The sequence below is a fragment of the Leucoraja erinacea genome, chromosome 24 (assembly GCF_028641065.1).
Source record: "Leucoraja erinacea ecotype New England chromosome 24, Leri_hhj_1, whole genome shotgun sequence".
Taxonomy (NCBI): domain Eukaryota; kingdom Metazoa; phylum Chordata; class Chondrichthyes; order Rajiformes; family Rajidae; genus Leucoraja; species Leucoraja erinaceus.
Genome location: NC_073400.1, coordinates 24,952,296 through 24,977,735, shown reverse-complemented (window position 1 = coordinate 24,977,735; position 25,440 = coordinate 24,952,296). Strand labels below are relative to the sequence as shown.

The following is a 25,440-nucleotide window of genomic DNA, read 5'->3' as shown; positions in this document are numbered from 1 at the left end:
ACAGTATGGAGCTGTGAATAATTAATGTAGCTGCCCTGGGTTGAGTCAAAGAAATTAGTTTCCAAGACTTCTCAGTTTCGTTTAGTTTAGAGATAACCCACGCAGGTCACAGAGAGAGCGTACAGACTCCGCACAGACAGCAACCGCAGTCAGGATCGAACCCGGGTCCCTGGCGCTGTAAGGCAGCAACTCTACCGCTGTGCCACCGTGCCGCCGATATTTTGGACTCCGCTTCGATACCCAAAGTCGGAGAAGGGTGGAGGAATTATTTTCAATTGCTGTTACCGTTGATGGATTCAATCAGTAAGGGAGGGCTATCACCGTTTCTTTCTGCCTGATGTTTGGCGACACACCGCTGGTCGCAACTTGAATACTTTCGCATTCCCCCGATCACCGTCCGCCTCCTCCCACCTGTCATCTTCGACCTTTCTGAAAACGAATCGTCTAAAAGCACGGGGAAATGTCGCGCCAGATTCTGAGATCCTTCAGCAAAGCATTCATTACGTTTACACCAACTGAACTGAGGGGGGGGGGGGGGGGTCACAAACGAGGGGAGCGTGCATTTGGCTTGCTGGCCCTATCAAGCTCAGTGGCTCTTTTTCATATTCTCTTGCAGAATATAGGTGTTTCTATCAAGGCCAATGTTTATTGCCTGTCCTCCATTTCTCTTGAAGATGCTGACGTGCTGTCTTCCAGCATTCTGTCCAGTGATGGAACAAGGTTCTGAAGGTCAACCACTGATTTTCCGGCACCCTTGTTCCCAGAGCCTGGCCCTGTTATCTGTTTTGCCGGATCTACACAGGTCACGGTTTGTGGGGTGTCGAGATACTGGCCCGCAAAGTCTGCTGTGGATGTCGGCTGTGGGAAACGGATCTGCCGGCTCTGGTCGGGCCGAAGTTCCAGAGCCTCGTCTACAGGGGCGGTGGGGGGAGGGGATAGTTGACCCGCTGATCGTCATGGAAGTCACAATGAGGTCGAGATCAGCCACCTCACCCGGCCTGGGCCCCACATTTTCGGGGGGGATTTCCAGGGGATTTTTCTCGTGCGTTCTCTTAATTTTTTTCCGGATTCAAGGAGGTATCGAACCACCAGTTGCTGGAAAATCTGTGGTGGAACCTGTGTCAGGATGGGATCTCAAGTACTTTAATCCCCGACCTTCTCCCACCTTGGATTCTGCTAGTTCATAGCTGGGTTGAAACGAATAAGCCAAATAAAAGGAATGGGAAGAGAGACAAAACAAGCTGGAGTAACTCAGCGGGACAGGCAGCATCTCTGGGGAGAAGGAATGGGTGACGTTTCAGGTCGAGACCCTTCTTCAGACTCGACCCGAAACATCACCCATTCCTTCTCTCCAGAGATGCTGCTGTCCCGCTGAGTTACTCAAGCTTTTTGTGTCCATCTTCTGTTGAAACCAGCATCTGCAGTTCCTTCCTACAAAAGAAATGGGGAAATGGACTAGTGCTGAGTCCTTTAGGACTGCAGTCATTCCAATGACTTGAGATGGAGTTTGCGGCAACTTTCTTTCCATGGACACTCCGAGGTTACAACTAATCAGCTGTGAAAGATGTGGCTCTGAGTCAATTGACCCCTGAAGTCGAGATACTTTCTTCTTCTCAATTTGGCTAGGGCAAGCCAGCATTCTCTTGCCAGCCACATAACCAAAATGTGACCAGCCTGGGTCAGTAAATGCTTTACCTTGATGGGCCGCACAGGTTCATGCCAGGGAGCGTTAAAGTTTCATGCATCTGTACCCCAATTCACCAAGAGTGGCACGGTGGTGCAACGGTAGAGTTGCTGCCTTGCAGTGCCAGCGAGCCAGGTTCAATCCTGACTACGGGTGCTGTCTGTATGGAATTTGTACGTTCTCCCTGGTACCAGCATGGGGTTTCGCCGAGATCTTTGCTTTCCTCCCACATTCCAAAAACGTACAGGATTGTAGGTTAATTTTGGCTTGGTATAAAATGTAAGAATTGTTCCTGGTGTGTGTGGGATAGTGTTAATGTGCGGGGATCGCTGGTCGGTGCAGACTCGGTTGGCCGAAGGGCCTGTTTCTGCGCTGTATCTCTAAACTAAACTATTAAACTGACCATGCATTTTGCCAATAAATGTGGATGTTGCAGGTTGACGGGGAAGCGTTTTTACTCGTTGATACAGCTGTATCATTGGTGAATGTCAACTATTGTACGTGGGGTCTAGGCCGACAACAGTAATGCCGCTACACGTCTGCACGGCCAGCGTATAGGAAAATGCACAAGAAGGAACGGGTTAGAATTTTTTTTTAAGAAACTGCAGATGCTGAACATCTGAAACAAAAACAGAAACATGTAAAGGGAACTCAGCAAGTCTGTGGAACGAGAGATGGTCAGTCTTCTCATTCATGAACCTTTGTCAGAACAAATTGTGTCCTAGCCATATAGAGTCATACAGCGTGGAAATAGGTCCTTCTTGCCCAACTTGCCCATGCCGACCCGCATGCCCCATGTACATGAGTCCCACCTGCCTGCATTTAGCCCATATCCCTCTAAACCCATCCTATCCATGTACCTGTCCAAATGTCCCTTTAACGTTGTGATAGTACCTGCCTCAATTACCTCCTCTGGCAGCTCGATCCATATACCTACCACCGTTTATGAGTGAAAAAACCTGTTATTAGGCAACTGTGACTGAAGCATCCTATCAACTAGTGAGAGAGCGGTCCTGAGCTACTATCTACCTCTCAGACTATCTTTAATTGGACTTTACTTTATCTTGAACTAAATGTTATTCCCTTTATCATGTGTCTGTACACTGTGGATGGCTCGATTGTAATCATGTACAGTTTTTCTGCTGACTGGTTAGCACGCAACAAAAGCTTTTCACTGCACACATGGCGATAAAGTAAACTAAGCTAAAAGAAAAGTTGCCCCGTCAGATTCCTATTAAATCTTTCCCTCCTCACCTTCAGGAAAGATATGCCCCTGTCCCACTTAGGAAACCTGAACGGAAACCTCTGGAGACTTTGCGCTCCGCCCAAGGTTTCCGTGAGGTTGCAGGTGGTTGCAGGAGGTTGCAGGTAGTGGAAGCAGGTAAGGAGACTGACAAAAACCTCCGGGAACCGCACGGGAACCTTGGGTGGGGCGCAAAGTCTCCAGAGGTTTCCGTTCAAGTTTCCTAAGTGGGACAGGGGCAATAAGAACACTGTGCGGCACAATGGCGCAACAGTAGAGTTGCTGCCTTACAGCGCCAGAGACCCGGGCTCGATCCCGAATACTGATGCTGTCTTTTCGGAGTTTGGATATTCTCTCTGTGACCGCGTGAATTTTCCCCGGGTGCTCCCATTTCCTACCACGCTCCAAAGACGTGCAGGTTTGTATGTTCATTGGCTTCTGTAAATTGACCCCAGTGTGTAGGATAGAACCAGTGTTGGTTGGCGCGGACTCGGTGGGCCGAAGGGCCTGTTTCCACGCTGTATCTTTAAACAAAAACAAAATCTGTCCTCCCCCTCACCTTAAACCGATGAAGTGTTTTGAGGATGTGGTGGTAAATGCACAGGATTGGCCATTTGGGCTGGATAAGCTAAGTTTGATGAAGGGTCCCGACCCGAAACATCACCTATTCCTTTACTCCAGAGATGCTGCCTGATTTACTCCAGCATTTTCATAAGTTCATAAGTGACAGGAGCAGATGAAGGCCATTTGGCCCATCTAGTCCACTCTGCCATTCAATCATGGCTGATCTATCTCTCCCTCCTAACCCCATTCTCCTGCCTTCTCCCACTTAACCCTTGACACCCGTACTAATCAAGAATCTATCTACCTCTGCCTTCAAAATATCCATTGAATTGGCCTCCGCAGCCTTCTGTGACAATGAATTCCACAGATTCACCACCCTCTGACTGATGAAATTCATCCCCATCTCCTTCCTAAAGGAACGTCCTTTAATTCTGAGACTCTCCCAGTAAGTGGAAACATCCTCTCCACTCTTTCAGGGGCATTTTGTGCCTGTCTAGTTTAGTTTTAGTTTAGTTTAGTTTATTGTCACGTGTCTTGAGGCGGAGTGAAAAGATTCTTATGTTGCCAGCTACCCAGTCAGCGGAAAGACAATACATGATTACCGTCGAGCCATTTTACAGTGTGTAGATACAGGATAAGGGAGTTAGCGTATGAGGGGGGTTGCGTGACCCAGTGGGGGGCGGTGAGCTCCTCACTAACTGCGTGGCCAACATACAGCCCAGCTGTGAGTTCTGTTCCGATGCTGTTTACGGAATTCCCCACTACTCCCAGGACACAGGCTCACTGTGTTGCTGGTGCTGCTAATCTGCTGTGCTGGTATTGGCCCCCGTCAAGAACGCTCCTTGTAAGGCAAATATTTCCCATTCCACGCTGCGGCAGTGTTTATTGATGCAAGCGCAATATTTTTGCTTATAGACAAAGATAAAATTACAGGGCAAATAAATCACGGGAATCTGTAAAAAAAAAAACAACTCGGTATTTCACACTCTGTGTTAAGAGGACGTGTGAACCCCTTGAGTGGGGTGTCTGGGCACACACTGCATTGTGCACGGACTCCCTGTGAATCACTGCAGGTGAAATGGACCAGGGCAGTTACTGTGGACACTCACGGATCTCAGTTGACTGAGATCTGATGTCCCGTTTACAAAGGGTGTACATATACCCCAGGGAGTGATTTTCCGGGTACAAGGGCAGTGAGCCTCCAGCACACACGTTACTCACAGGGCATAATCCCCGAGAGCCCAGTCGCATTTAGACCTTAGAGATACAGCGTGGAAACAGGCCCTTCAGCCCACCGGCCAGCGATCACCCCGTACTCTAGCACTATCTCACACACTAGGGACAACTTTCCATTTACACAAGCCAATTAGCCTACATGTCTTCAGAGTGTGGGACTCTGGGCGGCACAGTAGCGCAGCGCCAGAGACCCGGGTTCCATTAATTAAATGTCACTTTAAATTAAATGTCACTTAAGCTCGCTGGGCCGAAGGGGCCTGTTTCTGCGCGGTTTCTCTAAATGAAAGCTAATGGTGGTAACTTACTTCCTATCTGTGAGCTTTGTGTCCAAATGTGTGTTCATAACTCAAGCTCATTGGCTTTGATCATTGCGGCAACTTCTCTGATGCACACAAATGATCTCCACTACAAGCAGGCGGCACGGTGGCCAAGCGGTGGAGCTGCTGCTTTACAGCGCCCGAGATCCAGGTTCGATCCTGACTCAGGGTGCTGTCTGTACGGAGTTTGTACGTTCTCCGTGTGACCAGCGTGGGTTTTCGCCGGGTGCTTTGGATTCTTCCCACAATCCAAAGGCGTATAGGTTTTTAGGTTAATTGGCTTCGTTAAAATTGTAAATTGTCCCAGATGTGTGTAGGATAATGTTAGTGTGCGGGGATCGCTGGTCGGCACGGACTCAATGGGCTGAAGGGCCTGTTTCCGCGCTGTATCTCTAAAATAAACTAAACAGAGCAATGGACAGAAGGAGTAAGTCAGCGGGACAGGCAGCATCTCTGGAGAGAAGGAATGGGTAACGTTCAGGATCGAACACGGGTCTCTGGCACTGCGAGCGCTGTAAGGCAGTAACTCTACCGCTGCATCACCGTACCGCAGTTTAATCAAGAGTTACTGTGGCATATCTTTTTGGCAGCCAATATCCACACAGCTCAATGAACTGAGATGTTGATTGCGTCACAAGACATGTCCCTCACAGCTATTTTCTGATACTGTAACACAGACCTTAGCATCTTTAGAGAGACCACTGGGGGAGTCAGAGAATAAATCATAACTAGCAATCCACTAACAAGAACAGAGAGGAATTTCCATGCTTGGTTTGGTATGGCATGGTTTAGTTTGGTTTAGTTTAGTTTAGAGACACAGCACAGAAACAGGCCCTTTGGCCCACCGAGTCCGTGACAACCAGTGATCCCCGCACATTAACACTATCCTACACACAATCGGGACAATTGACACAAACACCAAGCCAATTAACCTACACACCTGTGCGTCTTTCGAATATGGGAGGAAACCAAAGATCTCGGAGAAAACTCACGCAGGAGAACGTACAAACTCCGTACAGACAGCACCCGTAGTTGGGATCGAACCCGGTTCTCCGGTGCTGCAAACACTGCAAGGCAGCAACTCTACCGCTGCGCCACCTTAGTTTAGTGTGGTTTAGTTTGGTTTGGTTTAGTTTAGAGATACAGTGCAAGAACAGGCCCACTGAGTCTGTATCAACCAGTGATCCCTCACACCAGCACTATTCTACACACTGGGGACAATTTATAATTCTTACTGAAGCCAAATAACCTACAAGCCTGTACATCCTTGGAGTGTGGGAGGAATTAATGGGAACCTGAGGAGCAACTTTTTTTACACAAAGGGTGGTGGATATATGGAACATGCTGCTGGAGGAGGTAGTTGAGGCAGGCACTACCAAAACAGTCAAGTAGATGAAATGTTTAAGAAGGAACTGCAGATGCTGGAAAAATCGAAAGTAGACAAAAATACTGGAGAAACTCAGCGGAATAAGTGCCGTTTCGGGTTCTGAAGAAAGGTCGCGACCCGAAACATCACCTGTTCCTTCACTCCATAGATGCTGTCTCACCCGCCGAGTTTCTCCAGCATTTTTGTCCACCACAACTGTCAAAAAACGTTTGGAATGTGGGAGGAAATCGGAGCACCCGGAGAAAACCCACGCAGGTCACGGGGAGAATGTACAAACTCTGTGCAGACAGTACCCGTAGTCAGGATCGAACCAGGGTCTCTGGCGCTGTAAGGCAGCAAGTCTATCGCTGTGCCACTGTGCCACCTTACTCAAAGCTTAAGTGACATTTCACTAACGGCGCTGGAAAAATTCTTATTGTTTGTTTATTCCGCAAAAAAAATCAACCTTACATCCTGATTTTCCCGTACTTATTTTTCACCAATATCATTAAAAAAAAAAACAGGTCACCAATTTGTTGCTGTCTTGGAAACATGCCCATGAATAAATTAGCTGCAGAATTTCCTGCCAAACTTCCTACATCCCATCAGTGACTGCATTCAAAATGTATATTTTGAAAGGCTGTAAGGTTTTGCGGTATGATCCAAAATTGTAAAAGGTGCTATAGAAATGAAAGATCTTCCCCTTTTCAGAGGTGGCATTAGTACTACATCCTAAGTTTCTTTAACAATTAGGTGGCAGTAGATAAGGTTGGCGGTAGTGAACAGAGTTTCCATGAAGATGGAAGTTTAAAGGCTTTTCGTTTAGTTTTAGTTTTTAGAGATACAGCGCAGAAACAGGCCCTTCAGCCCACCGAGACCGCACCGACCAGCGATCCCCGCACACTAACACTATTCTGCACACACTAGGGACAATTTACATTTATACCAAGCCAATTAACCTACGATTAACTGTACGTCTTTGCAGTGTGGGAGGAAACCGGAGCACCCGGAGAAAACCCACGCAGGTCATGGGGAGAATGTACAAACTCCGTACAGACAGCACCCGTAGTCATGATCGGACCCGGGTCTCTGGCGCTGTAAGGCAGCAACTCTACCGCTGCGCCACCGTGCTGCCTTAATTCTATTGAATCTATCATTCCTGCTGGCAGTGACCTCCATTAGAAGCATAGAAACATAGAAAATAGGTGCAGGAGTAGGCCATTCGGCCCTTCGAGCCTGCACCGCCATTCAATATGATCATGGCTGATCATCCAACTCAGTATCCTGTACCTGCCTTCTCTCCATACCCACTGATCCCTTTAGCCACAAGGGCCACGTCTAACTCCCTCTTAAATATAGCCAATGAACAGGCCTCAACTACCTTCTGTGGCAGAGAATTCCACAGTTTCACCACTCTCTGTGTGAAAAATGTTTTCCTCATCTCGGTCCTAAAAGATTTCCCCCCTTATCCTTAAACTGTGACCCCTTGTTCTGGACTTCCCCAACATCGGGAACAATCTTCCTGCATCTAGCCTGTCCAACCCCTTAAGAATTTTGCAAGTTTCTATAAGATCCTCCTTCAATCTTCTAAATCCTAGCGTGTACAAGCCGAGTGCATCTCAAGTAGTGAATCCCATGTTTCTGAACCCCTCTTTCCCTAACAATTGGCACAGCCTAAGTTGGCCAGAAAAGGCTTGGTGCAAAAATAGCAGTGAGGAAGTCCTGTAAACTGCTTCTAAACAAATTGACTGAAGATTTTCCACTCCAGTCTGGGAACCAGCTACTCCTGTGAGCCAATTGCCCCAAACTTCTCCAGAGAAACCGAAGTGTAATAAATGAGGTCTGGTGGTTCCAGTCACGCAAACTCCAGTAAACCCAGCGTTTGAAATTAAGAGCAGCTGCTTTTTTTCTGCTGCACATATTCCAAGGGAGAATCAGTCTGGTTAAAATGGTCATCCAAAGCTCGTGGGTCAACAAGCAAGAGGGAACAATAGTCAATGGTAGAAGGCACTCTTTCTTGAAGAGGGGTATCAGCGGGAATGGCAACATGCACAAAGAAAGCCAGGTTGTACGGCAGAATTCCTCAAAATGGACCCAAACACTGAGAAAACTACCGATACTTACTCTGGGGTTGGGAAATGAAACAGAGCAGGCATTCTCCATTTTGTGCAGGAAGGAACCGCAAGCGCCGGTGTACACCGAAGATAGACAGGAAATGCTGGAGTGACTCAGCGGGACAGGCAGCATCTCTGGTGTGTGGGAAGGAACTGCAGATGCTGGTTTACATCGAAGTTAGACACAAAAGGCTGGAGTGACTGAAGAAGGGTCTCAGGCCGAAACGTCACCTATTCCTTTCCTCCGGAGATGCTGTCTGACCCACTGAGTTGCTCCAGCTTTTTGTCTTTCCCCATTTTTAAATGTTCCTCTTCAGTAATCTATATCATCAGTGGTATTGTTGATTATGAATTAACCCATCTACATGGTTTGTACAACATGCAGTAGCTTCGGCTTGATAGAAAGTCAATTGTTCCATCTATTATTTAGTCTAATTCATCTAGTCCTACGTGTGTGGGTGTCCCACTGAACACGAGTCAAGGCAATCCCTGTCTAGATTCACATCCTCTTCAGAGGTCTTCAGTCCGAATGTTTGATAACACCGCTCATCTCACTGTTACCGGGGAGAGGTAAAAATACGGGCAAGAGCGGGAAGTGGGAACGGGCTTGAAGCTAAGAAGCAGCTGTACCACCGGGCCACATGATGGCAGTGTTTAGGGAGGGATGGGTGGAAGGGATGGGGAGTGGGAGGGGGGAAAGAGGCAAAGAAATAGCTGTTGGACAGGAGATGTTAAGAGCACAGGCATGCTTAGTGACAGCGGAGAGGCTGGCTACAAATTCAGCTACTCCTCCATAAATCCATCTTGTAGTCTTTTCCTAGAATAAGGATCGAATTGCAGCTTCATATTACTGACTATCTGTTTTCAAGATGGCGCCCAACCCAGGCCCAACTCACTTGCTTGCTAGACACAGAAGCAGATCTACAATCACATATTACAATCGCTCCACACTCCTAACTCACACTGTGGACGGCTCGATTGTAATTTTGTATAGTCTTTCTGCTGACGAGATAGCACGCCACAAAAAAATACGCTTCACTCTACCTTGGTCCACGTGACAATAAACTACTAAACTAAACAAATGATTGGGGCATGGGGGTGTTTCATCCAGTCTAGGTTCAGAGGTTCACGACTTACTAACCAGAAACACTCTTTGGACTTTAGATTTTAGAAATACAGCGCGGAAAGAAGCTCTTTGGCCCACCAAATCTGCATCGGCCAGCGATCACCCTGTATTCTAGCAGTATCAGACACACTAGGGACAATTTACAATTTTACCGAAGCCAATTAACCTACAAACCTTGACGTCTTTGGAGTGTGGGGGGAAACCGGAGATCACCCGGAGAAAACCCACGCAGATCAGGGCGAGAACGTACAAATTCTGTACAGACAGCACCCGTAGTCGAGATCGAACCCGGGTCTCTGGCGCTGTAAGCCCTGTCGGGCAGCAACTCTACCGCTGTGCCACCCCAACGTGTGGCTAGATGTTCCCACATGGATTCTGCACACAACAGGCTGGAGTCGATGGGCGATTTCTCTGCGCGATTGTGACCTTGCTTAAGGACAAGAAATTTTCTTCTGAGAAATCAAAGCCAAGTCTGACCTCGCCTAACCCAATATTTTCAATAAGTGTGAGGAAGGGGATCTTAGTCGCTGTCTATGGCTGGTGCTGTCTGTGTTGTTGGTGTGGACAGAGGGTATAATACCTTGCAGACACATTAATACAGTGGAAGCATTTTCCTAGCCCAGGCTGGTTGGTTTTTCCCTGCTATGACAGCCATCATTTAAGGGTTGCAATTACAGCCATGTGGAGCCACATCCACTGGCAAGGATTCAACCCCAACCCAGGTTACTTTGGATGCAGTGCCCTGCGACGTTCTGGCCTTGCTCCAGAACCACGGAGGTCACGGTGGCGCAGTGTTAGAGTTGCTGCCGCAGCAGCGCTGGAGACCCAGGTTCGATCCCGACCACAGGTGCTGTCTGTAGGCAGTTTGTACCTTCTCCCTGTGACCTGCGTGGGCTTTCTCCGAGATCTTCGCTTTCCTCCCACATTCCAAAGACGTACAGGTTTGTAGGTTAATTGGCTTGGTAAATGTAAAAATTGTCCCTAGTGGGTGTAGGACAGTGTTAACGTGCGGGGATCGCTTGTCGGCGCGGACCTCGTAGGCCGAATGGCCTGTTTCCGCGCTGTATCTCTAAAAAGAAAACTATGGCTGGTCTCCGCTCGGCCATGACAAAGCTGAGCCGGCACACTGCTGCGGTCCACTCAGGTTCTGCACATGCAACTCTGGAGAAAGCATCTCGGACGACCAGTCCCCCTCTCTCTAGTAGCACGCCCGACTGTATTTGGACTGCCACAAGTCAGCTAAGGAGGCGGACAACAAGCCAGCTCTCACATCACGAGGATGGCTTCGGTTTTGTCTATTTGCACTATTAAAGTCTGTTTGTTTTAATGTGTACACACACACACACATATATATGCACACACACATACATGCAGACACATATATACATGCAGACACGTGTATATATATGCACACATATATACGCACGTACACGCACACATATATATACACGCACACAAACACATATATACACACATATATATATATGTACATAATGTATGTGTATATATATATATATATATATATATATACACACACACACATATACAGAGCGTATATGCATATATGTGTGTGTACATATGTGTATATATGGTGTATATCTATGTATGTATATGGAACTTTTTTCTCGTTTATTATATTGTGTACAGTGAACTATGTTCACATATTCTGTTTTGCTGTTGCTATCTGGAACCTATGACAATAAAACACTCTCTCTCTCTCTCTCTCTCTCGGCTGCATCCACCATAATGCCGCTGCGAGTTAATGCCAACCTCAGGCACACAAGCCACAATTGCCCAAACGAAGGTGGCAGGAGATGGTGCAACAACGCCTTTGAATCTTGGCTTCGGTAGAATAAAGCAATCTGCTATTGTTCAGAGAATCTTTGTAGTCAAGTATTGTGTAGGAAGGAACTGCAGTTGCTGGTTTCAACCGAAGATTTAAAGAGGTGACGATTTGGGTCGAGACCCTTCTTCAGACTCGTCCCGAAACGTCACCCAGTCCTTCTCTCCAGAGATGCTGCCTGACCCGCTGAGTTACTCCAGCTTTTGTAGTCAAGTAGCTGGGTAATGCTTACTGTGCATTGAGGGTTGGGTGGTGTAAAGAGGGTTAAGGCTGGAGTACGGGCGGCTGAGGAGATCGAGAACTAGGGGTAGAGGTGGTGGTGTAGACTGATCTGATATTCAGCTTGGTTTAGAGATACAGCGCGGAAACAAGCCCTTCGGAACAATCAGTCCTTGCTGACAAGCGATCCCATAGACCAGCGCTATCCTACACACAAGGGATAATTTACAATCTTTACCGAAATAATTTCTTTAGTCAAAGGCTGGTGAGTCTGTGGAATTCATTGCCACAGACGGCTGTGGGTGCCAATGGACATTTTTAAGGCGGAGGGTGTCAGAGGTTATGGGGTGAAGGCAGGTGGATAGGGTTAAGAGGGAAAGATAGATCAGCCATGATTGAATGGCGGAGTAGACATGATGGGCCGAATGGCCTAATTCTGCTCCTAAAAGTTATGAACTAGTGATCCGGTTAGGCTACATCCATGTATCATGTATCTGAACACTGTAAATGGCTCGATTGTAAACATGTATTGTCTTTCCGCTGACTGGTTAGCACGCAACAGAAGCTTTTCACTGCACCTCAGTACATGTGACAATAAACTAAACAGTAACTTAGGTCGGCATGGTGGCGCAGCGGTAGAGTTACTGCCATACAGCGAATGCAACGCCGGAGACCCGGGTTCGATCCCGACAACGGGTGCTGTCTGTATGGAGTTTGTACGTTCTCCCCGTGACCTGCGCGGGTTTTCTCCGAGATCTTCGGTTTCCTCCCACACTCCAAAGACGTGCAGGTATGTACGTTAATTGGCTTGGTAAATGTAAAAATTGTCCCTAGTGGGGGGTGGGATGGTGTTAATGTGCGGGGATCGCTGATCGGTGTGGTGAGCGTTATTGTCCTTGGAGCGTGATGGAAGCAGAGACGCACAACAATTTCAGAAAAGGACAGAGTGGGGGAAATGGGGCTGACCGGTTTGCCGCTCAGAGACACAGCACAGATTCAATGGGTTGAATGGCCTCTTTATGTAGCTAATGACTCGAAGGGTCGACAATAGACTTGGCTCTCCCTCTTTTAAATGATTCAAGGTGTATGCACGGGGTGAATGCACAAACTCCGTAGTCGGGATCGAACCCGGTTCTCCGGCGCTGCATTCGCTGTAAGGCAGCAACTCTACCGCTGCACCACCGTGACCGCCCAATTTTGGATGGACGGGGTGGGGACCAGGGGATGGGGAAATATTCCTGGGCTACCTGAGGGGTAACGTTTTCACACATTTATTCCTTGGAGCACGGGAGAATGAGAGGTGAACTTATAGCGGCGTACACGGGAGGATGAGCGGTGTACACGGGAGGAATAGATCGGGTAGACACACAGAGTCTCTTGCCCAGAGTTGGGGAATCGAGAACCAGAGGTCACAGGGTTAAGGTGAGGGGGGAAAGATTTAACCCTGAGGGGTAACTTCTTCACATAAAGGATGGTGGGTGTATGGAACGAGCTGCCAGATGAAGGTAGTTGAGGCAAGACCCATCAAAACATTTAAGAAACATTGAGACAGGTACATGGATAGGACAGGTTTAGAGGGATATGGGCCAAATGCAGGCAGGTGGGACTAGTGTGGATGGGACATGTTGGTCGGCATGGGTATGTTGGGCCGAAGGGCCTGTTTCCACTCTGGATGACTCTATGACAAGCATCACTGGCCTTTATTCCCAGATCTAATGGGCCTTGGAGAATGGCAGGTGGACTTTTCTCCGGAGCTGCTGCAGTTTGTGTGGTTTGGGTATTCCCACAGCTCCGAGAGGTGGGGAAATCCAATTATCCCCCAAATTACTCTAAATTGGAAAAATAACCAACCTCTACTTGAATCGTCTCTGGTTGCACATGGTAACGATTATTTCTGGAGCCGAGAGTCTACACAAACCTCTTGTAGCGGAGTTTAAACAAAAACTCTGTGTTCTGCGGCTCTGTTTAATTTTGTTAAATGGAAATTGAATTCCATCTTTATTTCTAACCCCCATCCTGGCATGACGGAATGATCCTGCTTATATAGAGTTTCCTTTTTGGTGGGGGGTTTTTGTGATAATTTTAGATCTCCCCCTTCCCCGTAGCTTGCAAAACCATCACCAGTCACTGCAACGCTCCTGCCTGTGGGAAGAGTGCAACTGAAGATAAGAGCCTGCTGCAGTTAACTAGAGCAGGGCGGCATGGTGGCGCAGTGGTAGAGTTGCTGCCTTACAGCGCCAGAGACCCGGGTTCGATCTAGACTACGGGGGCTGTCTGTAGGTAGTTTGTACCTTCTCCCCGTGACCTGCGTGGGTTTTCTCCGAGATCTTCGGTTTCCTTCCACAATCCAAAGACATACAGGTTTGTCAGTTAATTGGCTTGGTATCAATGTAAAATTGTCCCTAGTGTGTGTAGGGTAGTGTTACTGTGCAGGGATCGCTGGTTAGTGCGGACTGCTCTCACCTCAACCACAGACTGTTTACCCTCCTGCCATCCGGGAGGCGCTACGGGTCTCTCCGTTGCCGGACTAGCAGGTCCAGGAACAGCTTCTTCCCTGTAGCTGTTACATTACTCAACACTGTACCTCGGTGACTGCCAATCACCCCCCCCCCCCCCCCCCCGGACACTCCTTCCACCAGGAAAAAAATTATAGCACTACTGTGACTATGCACGTAAACATATTTATTTATTGCTCATATTCTATGTCGCTCTTCTAGGGAGATGCTAACTGCATTTCGTTGTCTCTGTACTGTACACTGCACAAGTTTGAATCTGAATCTGAATCTGACTCGGTGGGCCGGGGGGCCTGTTTCTGCACTATAATCTCTCGACTCAACTCAAAGTAACTTGCAGTCGGACGTATATAAGATGTTGGTGAGATCACATTTAGATGATTGTTTTACAATTTTGGGCGTAATGGTTTGTTTAGTTTAGAAATACAGCGCGGAAACTCTCCCATCGACCTGCCAAGTCCTCGCTGACCAGCGATCCCTGCACGCTAACACTATCCTACACACGCTAGGGACAATTTTACAATTGTACCAAACAAATTAATCTACAACCCCATACATCTTGTGGAGTGTGGAAGGAAACCAGGGATCCTGGAGAAAACCCATGCAGGTCACGGAGAGAACGTCTTAACTCCGTACAGACAAGCAGCCGTAGTCAGAATGGAACCCGGGCCTCTGGCAGCAACTCTACCGCTGCCCCCACTGTGACACCCACGTTCTCACGTTGTGGGAAAGATGTTGTCAAGCTGGAAAGGGCGCAGGGAAGATTTACGAGGATGTTGCCAGGAATCGAGGGCCTGGGCTACAGGGAGAGGATGATCAGGCTAGGACTCTATTCCATGGAGAGCAGGAGCAGTGCCAGAGTGACCTTATAGAGGTGTACAAAATCATGAGAGGAATAGATTGGGGAATTGCCCACAGTAGAGGAATCGAGAACCAGAGGACATAAAGGTTTAATGTGGGCGGGGAAAGATTTAATAGGAACCTGAGGGGTAATCTTTTCACACAAAGGATGGTGGGTGTATGGAACAAGCTGACGGTGGAGGTAGTTGAGGTAGGGACTCTTGAATCGTTTAAGAATCATTTAGACAGGTACATGGATTAGACGGGTTTAGAGGGATATGGGCCAAATGCAGGCAGGTGGGACTAGTGTAGATGGGACATGGTGGGTCAGTGTGGGCCAGTTGGGCGGAAGGGCCTGTTTCCACGCCGTACGATTCTAGGACAGAAACTAATCCAGGCACAGATCCCTGTTCTCTTCCTCACTCCTCCAGCCCTCAGCTCCGCACCTCTCCTGGGTCTGCTGAGCCTGAAGCCGGTGTTCCCGAGGGTCTGTGTCAGGGCAGGAAGGCTACCCACCCAAGCAATAGGTTGAATGCCAAGGGAATGGACGATTGCACAAAAGCAGCAGAAACGTTGGGGAGAAAGTTCCGTGATGGAATCAGCTTGTTCAATGATCCCTGCAGATGAAACTCTCCCAAACCCACCGCCTCATCTCATTCCATGCTCACCCTTTCCAACGGTTCTCCCCGCCCGTATCCTTCCATATCCTTCCTCTTTCCCACCCATGTATTCTTTTCCTGCTTTGTTCAGCTGTAATCTTCTGGAAAAAATACATTCTATTCCCAGAACAGATAACATTTTTCTCAAATCTTTCCTCGGTACAGTGGGAATTGAACTCCTCACCAAAGCAAGGACTGTTTGCTTGGGCAGCTTACAGCCCAGCGGTATGAAAATTGATTTCTCTCACTTCAGGTAGCCCCGGCATTCCGTCTCTCTCTATCCCTCCCCCACCCAAGTCACACCAACTTCTCGTTTTCACCCACCGAACAGCTAACAACAGCCTGTTCCTTCATCATCGTTACTTGTTTGCATCTCTTCCATTCATTGTCTACATTCATCTCTCGACATCATCGCCTGTATCTCTCATTTCCCTTTTCCCCAAACCAGTCTGAAGAAGGGTCTCGACCCGAAACGTCACCCATTCCTTCTGCCCACAGATGCTGCCTGTCCCGCTGAGTTACTCCAGCTTTTTGTGTCCACCTTTGGTTTAAACCAGCACCTGCACCTCTCTCCTACACACGGACTGTTCCTGGTCAACTGACTACTTTGCAGGAAACTATAGATAATCCTTTGCATCCCCCATGTGATAAAAGTTTCATTAGTTGGACGCGTGTGAATAGCAGTCACTCCGTACATTTGTCGGGCTGCAGAACAAGTCCTTTAGTGTAGATTCAAGTGGCAAAAATGGAGGTCAGACGTGTCGAAGATCTCAAAGTAGACCTCCATCTGGAGAGAGAGAAAGGTAACCAAGCAGAGGGAAGATCTACTGAAGGAGAAGGAAGTGGAGCTAGGCGGCATGCTGCAAACCTCTGGGGGCCTAACATCTGCAGAGTTAGAGAGGGGTTAGTTCACGAAGCACAGGAAATGGGTTAGTTTGCGAGTTCACTGCACACTGCCACAAAGCCAAAATTAAAAAAAAAATAAAATAAAGTCACCCATTAATAGCCAGAGAGAAGCTGAGATCTGAACCTGAAACACAGTGCAGTTCTGATAACACTGTTCGACGTCAAAGGGAAAGCTGACCGATGCACATGTTATTTGTTCCTGTACTTTCGGGGAGTCCAAAGACAGACACAAAATGCTGGAGTAACTCAGCAGAATAGGCAGCATCTCCAGAGGGAAGGAATGGATGGACCTTCTCTCCAGAGATGCTGCCTGTCCCGCTGAGTTCTTCCCGCATTTTTCCTGTCTATCTTTGGTTTAAACCAGCATCTGCAGTTCCTTCCTACACATTTCGTCTGCCCCCTGATTCCAGCCAGGCTCCAGCACATGAGCTCTTCCTTCATGGGAGGTTCAAAGCCGCATGTCTGTCGCCACGTCATGGGACAGAGAGAGCAGTCAGAAATTCTGCTGGGCGCATCTTGGTTGAGCATTGACATGATGGCCAGCTCTAATGCTGACTTCTCCTGACTGTGTCCTCTGTTCAGTCAGGCTTTGTCGGGGCAATTAAATATCCATTAATTGTCCCAAGTTCCCTTAATTCGGAATTTATCTTGGTAAAGTCACAAGTGAGCGAACAGGATTAGGTTTGGGGGGGTATACCTGGCTCTCATCCTAGAGCTGCCTTAGTTTAGTTTTCTTTAGAGATACAGAGTGGAAACTACCGAGTCCATGTTAACCAGCGATCCCCGACACACTAACACCATCCCTAGTACTAGGGACAATTTACAATTTTACCGAAGCCAATTAACCTACAAACGTCTTTGGAGTGTTTGAGGAAACTGGGACATCCGGAGAAAAACCCTCGCAGGTCATGGGGAGAACGTACAAACTACGTACAGACGGCACCCGTAGCCAGGATCGAACCCTGGTCTCTGGCGTTGTAAGGCAGCAACTCTACCGCTGCGCCACCGTACCGCCCTTAAGGATGAGGACGAGTGTTAAAAAATCTAGAAGATCCAAAATGTCATCCTGTTTATAGCTCAAGGGCTTTCTTTAGGCTATGTGTTGCTTTAGTAACATCAGTTTGTTGGGGTTTATAGTGGGAATGATTAATGTACCGCCAGTGACATTGGATTCAATATTACTCCTCAACAATGAGGTGCCTAAAGCTAGAGGGCCTAAGTTTAGAGTAAGAGCTAAGAGGGACTTTTTCTCCAGAGCATGGTTTAACATTTAAGAAGCATCGGGACGAGTACCTGAATCATTAAATGCAGAAGAGCCTATAGACCAAGTGGTGGTAAAAGGAATTGGTGTAGATGGTTAGCATGGGCAAGGCGGGCCGAAGGGCCTGTTCCTGCGCCGTATGATCCCGCGTAGATGGTTAGCATGGGCAAGGCGGGCCGAAGGGCCTGTTCCTGCACCGTATGATCCCGCGTTAATGCGGGGGTTCATTGAGGTGGGCGTTGGGTTGGACGGACAGTATTATCAGAACTGGCGTTCAGTCTCAGCCTGGTGCCAAACACAGGGCCAAAGCAGAGAAGCGCATACCTTTAGCTTGGACTGAATCTCACGAGCTTTCCTTCTGGCAAGAACCTGCATATGACTAGACACCTGCAGGAAAGAGCAAAGGGGAAGAAAAAGAAGAGCCTGTAACCATGGAGATGAACGTCCCCCGGATTCATGCCGGCTGCACCTACCTTGATACTTGCTTGGTACTCTCGTACTTTCTTCCTGGCTAACACCTGTATGTGACTAGACACCTATGTTGACGAGACAATTTAGAGACAAAAAACACAAATGAAAGGCAATGCTTCCGTCACTCCTGTACACAAGTGATTACATTATTAGTCGATTAGTTCGGGCATGCAAGGCCAGGCCTCCCCGTCACCATCTCCAGCCTTTCCCCAAGCTCCCGCTATAGCCCTGCTTCCTCTAACAGCCATGCAGTTGAAAGCCATTTTGTTTTTTTGTTCTCGGCACCCACCCACCTCGTCAGGTTTTAATTTTGCTGTGTTTTGGAAAGCAGGGTAGTTTGGAAAAGCCGTCACTATGGCAACCAGTTTATCACCATTGAGTCCTCCACACCACCAGGGATCCACGTATACAGCAACCGAATTGTTCTGGTAAAAATTGGCAAAGATCTAGACAGTCAGAACCTTTTGGGAAATGAATGTCCAACACTAGAGGGCATAGGTCTAAGGTGAGAGGGGGAAAGTTTAATGGAGATGTGCGGGGCAGGTTTTATCGAGGGTGGTAGGGGCCTGGAACGTGTTGCCTGGGGAGGTGGTGGAGGTAGGCACAATAGTGGTGTTTAGAATTTAGAAGATTGAGGGGGGATCTTATAGAGACTTGCAGAGTTCTTGGGGGGTTTGAACTGGCTAGATGCAGGAAGATTGTTCTCGATGTTGGGGAGGTCCAGAACCAGGGGTCGCGGTTTGGGGATGGGGGGGGGGGGGGGGGGTCTTTTAGGACCGAGATGAGAAAATCATTTTTTACACGGAGAGTGGTGAATCTGTGGAATTCTCTGCCACAGAAGGTAGTTGAGGCCACAGTTCATTGGCTATATTTAAGAGGGAGTTAGATGTGGCCCTTGTGGCTAAAAGGATCAGGGGGTATGGAGAGAAGGCAGGGATGGGATACTGAGTTGGATGATCAGCCATGATCATATCGAATGGCGGTGCAGGCTCGAAGGGCCGAATGGCCTACTCCTGCACCAATTTTCTATGTTTCGATGCTTCTATATTTAAAAGGCTTTAAGATAGGCACATTCTTGGTTTGCTTTTTTTGGTATGACTGTATGGTAAATCGAGTTTCGCTGTAGCTTATGTGGTACACGTGACAAAAAAATACTTTTGAACCTTTGAACGTGGAAGTACAGGGAAGAGAGGGATATGGATCATGTACAGGGGATAATTCTATCTTGCCATCATGTACAGCACAGAGCATTGTGGGCCGAAGGGCCTGTTCCTGTGCTGTAATATCCTCTGTAATCCCTTCCCTCTAAACAATCGATGGCCTGAAACATTAACTCCATTTCTCTCTCCACAGATGCTGCCAAACTTGCTGAGTGTCACCATCCATATTCTGTTTTTATTTGAACATGAAATGCTTGTCCCAGTACTCTCACAGAGTGATACAGCGTGGCAACAGGGCCCTTTCAACCTGCCAACACCAACCAACGTGTCCCATCTACACTAGCCCCATCTGCCTATGTTTGGCCCATATCCCTCTAAAACTGTCCTATCCATGTACTTGTCTAAATATTTCTTAAACATTGCAAATGTAACCTGCCCCAACTACTTAATCCGGCAGCTCTTCCCATACACCCACCAACCTTTGTGTAAAAAAGTTACCCTGCAGGTTCCTATTAAATCTTACCCCCCCTCTCCTTAAACTTATGTCTTCTGGTTTTCGATTTCCCTACTCTGGACAAGAGACTCTGTGCATTTACCTGATCTTTTACTCTCATGATATTGTGCACCTCTATAAGATCACCCCTCATCCTCCTGCGCTCCAAGGAATAGAGTCCCAGCCTACTCAGCCTCTCCCTGTAGCTCGGGCAATGTCTGGGCAACATCCTTGTAAATCTTCCCGGCATCCTTTCCAGCTTGACAACATCTTTCCGATAACATGGTGCCCAAAACTGAACACAATATTCTCAACGTGGCCTCACCAACTGCATCATGACCTCCCAACTTCTACACTTTCCCTGTACACCAGCAAGATACTGCCATTTTATTGGATGTACCAGTTATCATTTGGGAAATGTAGTTTCTGATTTCAATTTTAAAAATATTGAACAAAGGGAAATGATTTGTTCATAAACTCATAAGTTCTAGGAGCAGAATTTTGGCCTATCAAGTCTACTCTGCCATTCAATCATGGCTGGTCCTAACCCCATTCTCCTGCCTTCTCCTCATAACCTCTGACAATCTGTATTAATCAAGAATCTAGCTATCTCTGCCTTAAAAATATCCACTAACTTGGGCCTCCACAGCCTTCTATGGTAAAGAATTCTACAGATTCACCACCCTCTGACTAAATAAATTTATCTTCATCTCCTTCCTAAAAGAGCATCCTTTAATTCTGAGGCTATGATATCTAGTCCTAGACTCTCCCACTAGTGGAAACATCCTCTCCACATCCACTCTATCCAAGCCTTTCACTATTCTGTGTGATTCAATGAGATTTCCTCTCCTTCTACTAAACTCCTGCATGTACAGGCCCAGTATTGACAAATGCCTATCATAGGTTAACGTACTCTTTCCTGGGATCATTCTTGTAAACCTCTTCTGGAGCCTCTCCAGAGCTAGCACATCCTTCCTCAGATATGGTCCCCAAAATTGGATTCTCACCCCATTTAGAAAATAGTCTACGCCTTTATTCCTACTACCAAAATGCAGGACTCCACACTTTGCTATACTATATTCCATCTGCCACTTCTCACAACCTGCCCAAGGCCTGCAGAGTCCTTGCTTTCTCTACACTACCTGCCCCTGTATATTCGCAAACTTGGCCACAAAGTCTTCAATCCCCTCGTCCAAATCATTAATATACAACGTGAAGGGTAGCAAACCCAGCACCGAGCCCTGCGGAACTCCACTAGTCACTGGCAGCCAGATAAAGCCCCCTTTATTGCCACTCTTTGTCTTCTGCCATCCAGCCAACCTGCTATCCATGCTAGTATCTGCCCTTCGATACCATGGGCTCTCATCTTCCTAAGCAGCCTAACATGTAGCACCTTATCAAAGGCTTTCTGAAAAATCTAAGTAAACAACATCTACTGACTCTCCTTTGTCTGCCCTGCTATTTCTTCAAAGAATTCCAACAAATTTGTCAAGCAAGACCTCCCTTTCACAAAGCCATGCTGACTTCGACCTATTTTATCATGAACTTCCGTAACCTCATCCTTTATAATGGACTCTAAAATCTTACCAACCATCAAAGTCAGACTAACCGGCCTATAGTTCCCAATATACTGCCTTGCTCCCTTATTGTGCAGCGGAGTAATATTGGCAATTTTCCAATCACCTGGGACCACTCCAGACTCTAGTGATTCCTGAAATATCACTATCAATGCCACCACAATGTCTAAAGCCACCTCTTTCAGAACCTTAGGGTGCAGTCCATCTTGCCCAGGTGACTTATCCACCTTCAGCTTCCCAAGCACCTTCTCCCCAGTAATGGCCACTCCACTAACTTCCATTTAATTAGGCATATCACAAGATGACAGCTCCAATTACATTGTACACGTCTTTAGAATGGGTTACGGGCCTTAAGAAAGGTCCCAACCCAAAACGTCACCTATCCATGTTCTCCAGAGATGCTGCTGACCCGTGGAGTTACTCCAGCACTTTGTGTTTTTCTTCCCTACAGTGAGGGTTACCTGATTGATGATCAGCAGACATAAGGTCGTGGCCCATTGATAGGGCATCTGTTTGCAGTCAGTTTTTAGTTTCTTTTTAGTTTTTCAGAGATACAGCGCGGAAACAGGCCCTTCGGCCCCCTGAGTCCGCACCGAGCAACGATCCCCGCACACTGACACTATCCTACACCGACAAGCCAATTAACCTACAAACCGGTACGTCTTTGGAGTGTGGGAGGAAACCGGAACACCCGGAGAAAACCCATGCCGGTCACGGGGAGAACGTACAAACTCCTCACAGACAGAATCGAACCCAGGTCTCTGGCGCTGTAAGGCAGCTCTATCTCTGCACCACCATGCTGGTAATGGCTTGTATTGTTGTAAATTGTTCCTAATTGCAGGATAGCGTTAGTGTGACGGGATCACTGGTCGGCCGAACTTGTTGTTATGCTCCATATACCTTCCTTTCATCGCAGATCCTCTGGCTAGCTTTGGGCATGGAGCCGGAATAATGTGCTTGCAAGAAAGACATTAATCCCCCGGCCAACAATCTGCCCACTTGTCCGTTGTTTTAGAGTTACGACAGTCTGACTTTCAGCTCCGAGTTGTGTTTGCTTTGGCCATCCCCGTGTGCTGGCAGTACAGTGCTCACCGCAAACGGCATTCCTAAAAAAACCCAGCATCTGCAATTCCTTGTCTCTTCCAAAGATCTTTCCCTGAATACTGACCATCTCTCTCCCGTCTGACCTCCACCATCGTCCCATTTGTGAAAGAAACCCCCCTGACTGCAAGTCCCCCAGTATTTGCCCCCATTCAGCAAGGTCAGAGATTAATAAGTGGGCGATTTCTAAACCTTTGGGTTAAAATCTGTTTGAACGAGTTTTACGCTCATGTGGGAAGTGGTGCACATGATCCTTGGTGACCATGAAATGGAGAGCATTCCATCCCTCTGCCCAAAACATTTGTCCCTCTCAGGAACCCACCATCTTGCCTGGGATCTCAATGAAGAAACAAGGCAGCCGTCGAGTTGTTGCCTCACAGCGGCAGAGAACGAGGTTCGATACTGACTACCGGTACTATCTATATGGACAAAAGACAATAGGTGCAGGAGGAGGCCATTCGGCCCTTCGAGCCAGCACCGCCATTCAATGTGATCATGGCTGATCATCCCCAATCAGTACCCCGTTCCTGCCTTCTCCCCATTTCCCCTGACTCCGCTATTTTTAAGAGCCTTATCGAGCCTTATCGAGCCTTATCGAGCTCGCTCTTGAAAGCATCCTGCCTCCACCGCCCTCTGAGGCAGAGAATTCCACACTCACCACTCTCTGTGAGAAAAAGTGTTTCCTCGTCTCCGTTCTAAATGGCTTACTCCTTATTCTTAAACTGTGGCCCCTGGTTCTGGACTCCCCCAACATCGGGACCAATAGGGTTTGACAGTTCTCCCCGTGACCTGCGTGGGTTTTCCCTGGATGCTCCAATTTGTAGGTGAATTGTCGTTGGTGAAATTGTCCCTAGTGTGTAGGGTAGCATAGTGTATGGGGTGATCGCTGGTCGACGTGGGCTAGGTGGGCTGAAGGGCCTGTTTCCGAGCTGTATCTCTAAAGTCTAAAGTAAAGTCTAAAGTCTAAGTGCAGATGCTGGTTTACCAAGGAAAGGCACAAAATGTTGGAGCAACTTAACAGGTCAGGCAGCATCTCTGAAGAACGTGGATAAGTGATGTTTTGGGTCTGAAGAAGGGTCCCGATGGGAATCATCACCTAGCCATGTTCTCCAGTGATTCTGCCTGACCGGCTGAGTTACTCCAGCACTTTGTGTCTTTCCTGGGATCACAATGGGCTTTGTTCTGGGCAGTTAAGGCAGTAGGAATCGGGCAACCTTCCTATTGAATCTACTCAACTTGGAGTGATAGCTTGGTCTACCATAAAAATATTTTTGTTCCTTTTAAAAATTATTGCTAAGGTGTCAGCCTCTCGAATCCTAAATTTAGTTTAGTTTAGAGATACAGCGCGGAAACACCGAGTCCTCGCCAAACAGCAGTCCCTATACATTAACACTATGCTACACACACTAGGGAAAAAATTTACACTTATACCAAGCCAATTTACCTACAAACCTGTACGCCTTTGGAGTGTGGGAGGAAACAGAAGATCTCGGAAAAAACCCACGCAGGTCATGGGGGGAACGTACAAACTCCGCACAGATAGCACCCGTAGTCAGGATCGAACTCGGGTCCCTGGCGTTGCAAGGTAGCAACTCTACCGCCCTGTATGTTGTTGTATTCATTCATGGGATGTAGACATCGCTGATAGGGTCAGGATTACCCGACATCTTTAACTGCACGGACCAGCTTGTCCACATTTGATAGACTATTAAACGTTAACCACATTGACAACCCTGGTGTCGTAGAATCACACTGCACAGAAACAGGCCCTTCAGCCCGACTCGTCCATGCCAACCACGGTTCATAAGTTCATATGTTCAAGGAGCAGAATATGGCCATTCGGCCCATCAAGTCTACTCCGCCATTCAAGCATGGCTGATCAATCTTTCCCTCTCAACCCCATTCTCCTGCCTTTGCCCCATAATCCCTGACACCCGTACCAATCAAGAATCTGTTAATATCCGCATTAAAAATATCCATTGTCTTTAGCTCCGCAGCCGTCTGTGGCAATGAATTCCACGGATTCACCACCCTCTGACTAAAAAATTCCTCCTCATCTCCTTTCTAAAAGTATGTCCTTTTATTCTGGCGCTGTAAGGCAGCGAATCTACCATTGCGGCATTGTGCCGCCCACAACCACTTGCGCTCCAAGGAATAAAGTCCTAGCCTGCCCCACCTTTCAACTACAAATGATCGATATTCTTCTGTGAAGGGTGTTCGTTTTATGAAAATCAATAGTTTCACACCAACCAGATTCCTGAAATTAATTTACAAACGGCAGGCTGCCGTGGTGCAATTTGAGTGAGATCGATCGATCGATCAGGCCTCTGAATACGAGTCGAGGAAGTAAATCTAACGAGGTTGCTATTCCTCTCTCATTACATGCCCGCCATGCTGTCCCGTTACCCATTCACTGTGTCAGCCTTAACAAAGCAGCAGCCATGGTTCGGCACAAGCCACCCGCATTCACCCACAGCAAACCTTCCAGATTAGCATTACCTGCTTCCTTGTGCGTGTTTTGCCAGTCCGAAGCTTGATGTATCTTGCTATCAACTCGTTGCGGCCTGTCAGAATTCAAAGGACAGTAAGTTTAGGTTAGCTCCGTCTAGCTTAGATTAGTTCAGAGATACAGCACAAGACAGGCCCTTCTGCCCAACTTGCCCACACCCGCCAACATGTCCCAGCCACACATCACGCCTGCCAGCATTTAGTCCAAATCCCTCCAAACCTGTCCCATCAATGTACCT

The 25,440-nt window shown here is 47.7% G+C and overlaps 2 protein-coding genes across 14 annotated transcripts in view; both read right to left on the bottom strand.

The window, feature by feature from the left end:
• The window catches only part of rpl10a (ribosomal protein L10a), a 216,781-nt gene extending 214,302 nt beyond the window's left edge, over positions 1-2,479 (bottom strand). The window contains exon 1 of the mRNA XM_055654849.1: positions 2,475-2,479. The gene's annotated coding sequence lies outside the window, so the exon portion shown is untranslated. The remainder of the gene's footprint in view (positions 1-2,474) is intronic.
• The window catches only part of LOC129708828 (transcriptional enhancer factor TEF-5-like), a 219,528-nt gene that overhangs the window by 51,511 nt on the left and 142,577 nt on the right, over positions 1-25,440 (bottom strand). For 8 of the 13 annotated variants that reach the window (XM_055654836.1, XM_055654839.1, XM_055654844.1 and 5 more), the window contains 3 exons: positions 25,193-25,257; positions 18,365-18,427; positions 18,216-18,278 (listed from right to left, as the gene is read on the bottom strand). In XM_055654836.1, the coding sequence (XP_055510811.1) occupies positions 18,216-18,278; positions 18,365-18,427; positions 25,193-25,257 (191 nt within the window). The remainder of the gene's footprint in view (positions 1-18,215; positions 18,279-18,364; positions 18,428-25,192; positions 25,258-25,440) is intronic. The other 5 variants (XM_055654843.1, XM_055654845.1, XM_055654842.1 and 2 more) reach the window with 3 other exon arrangements.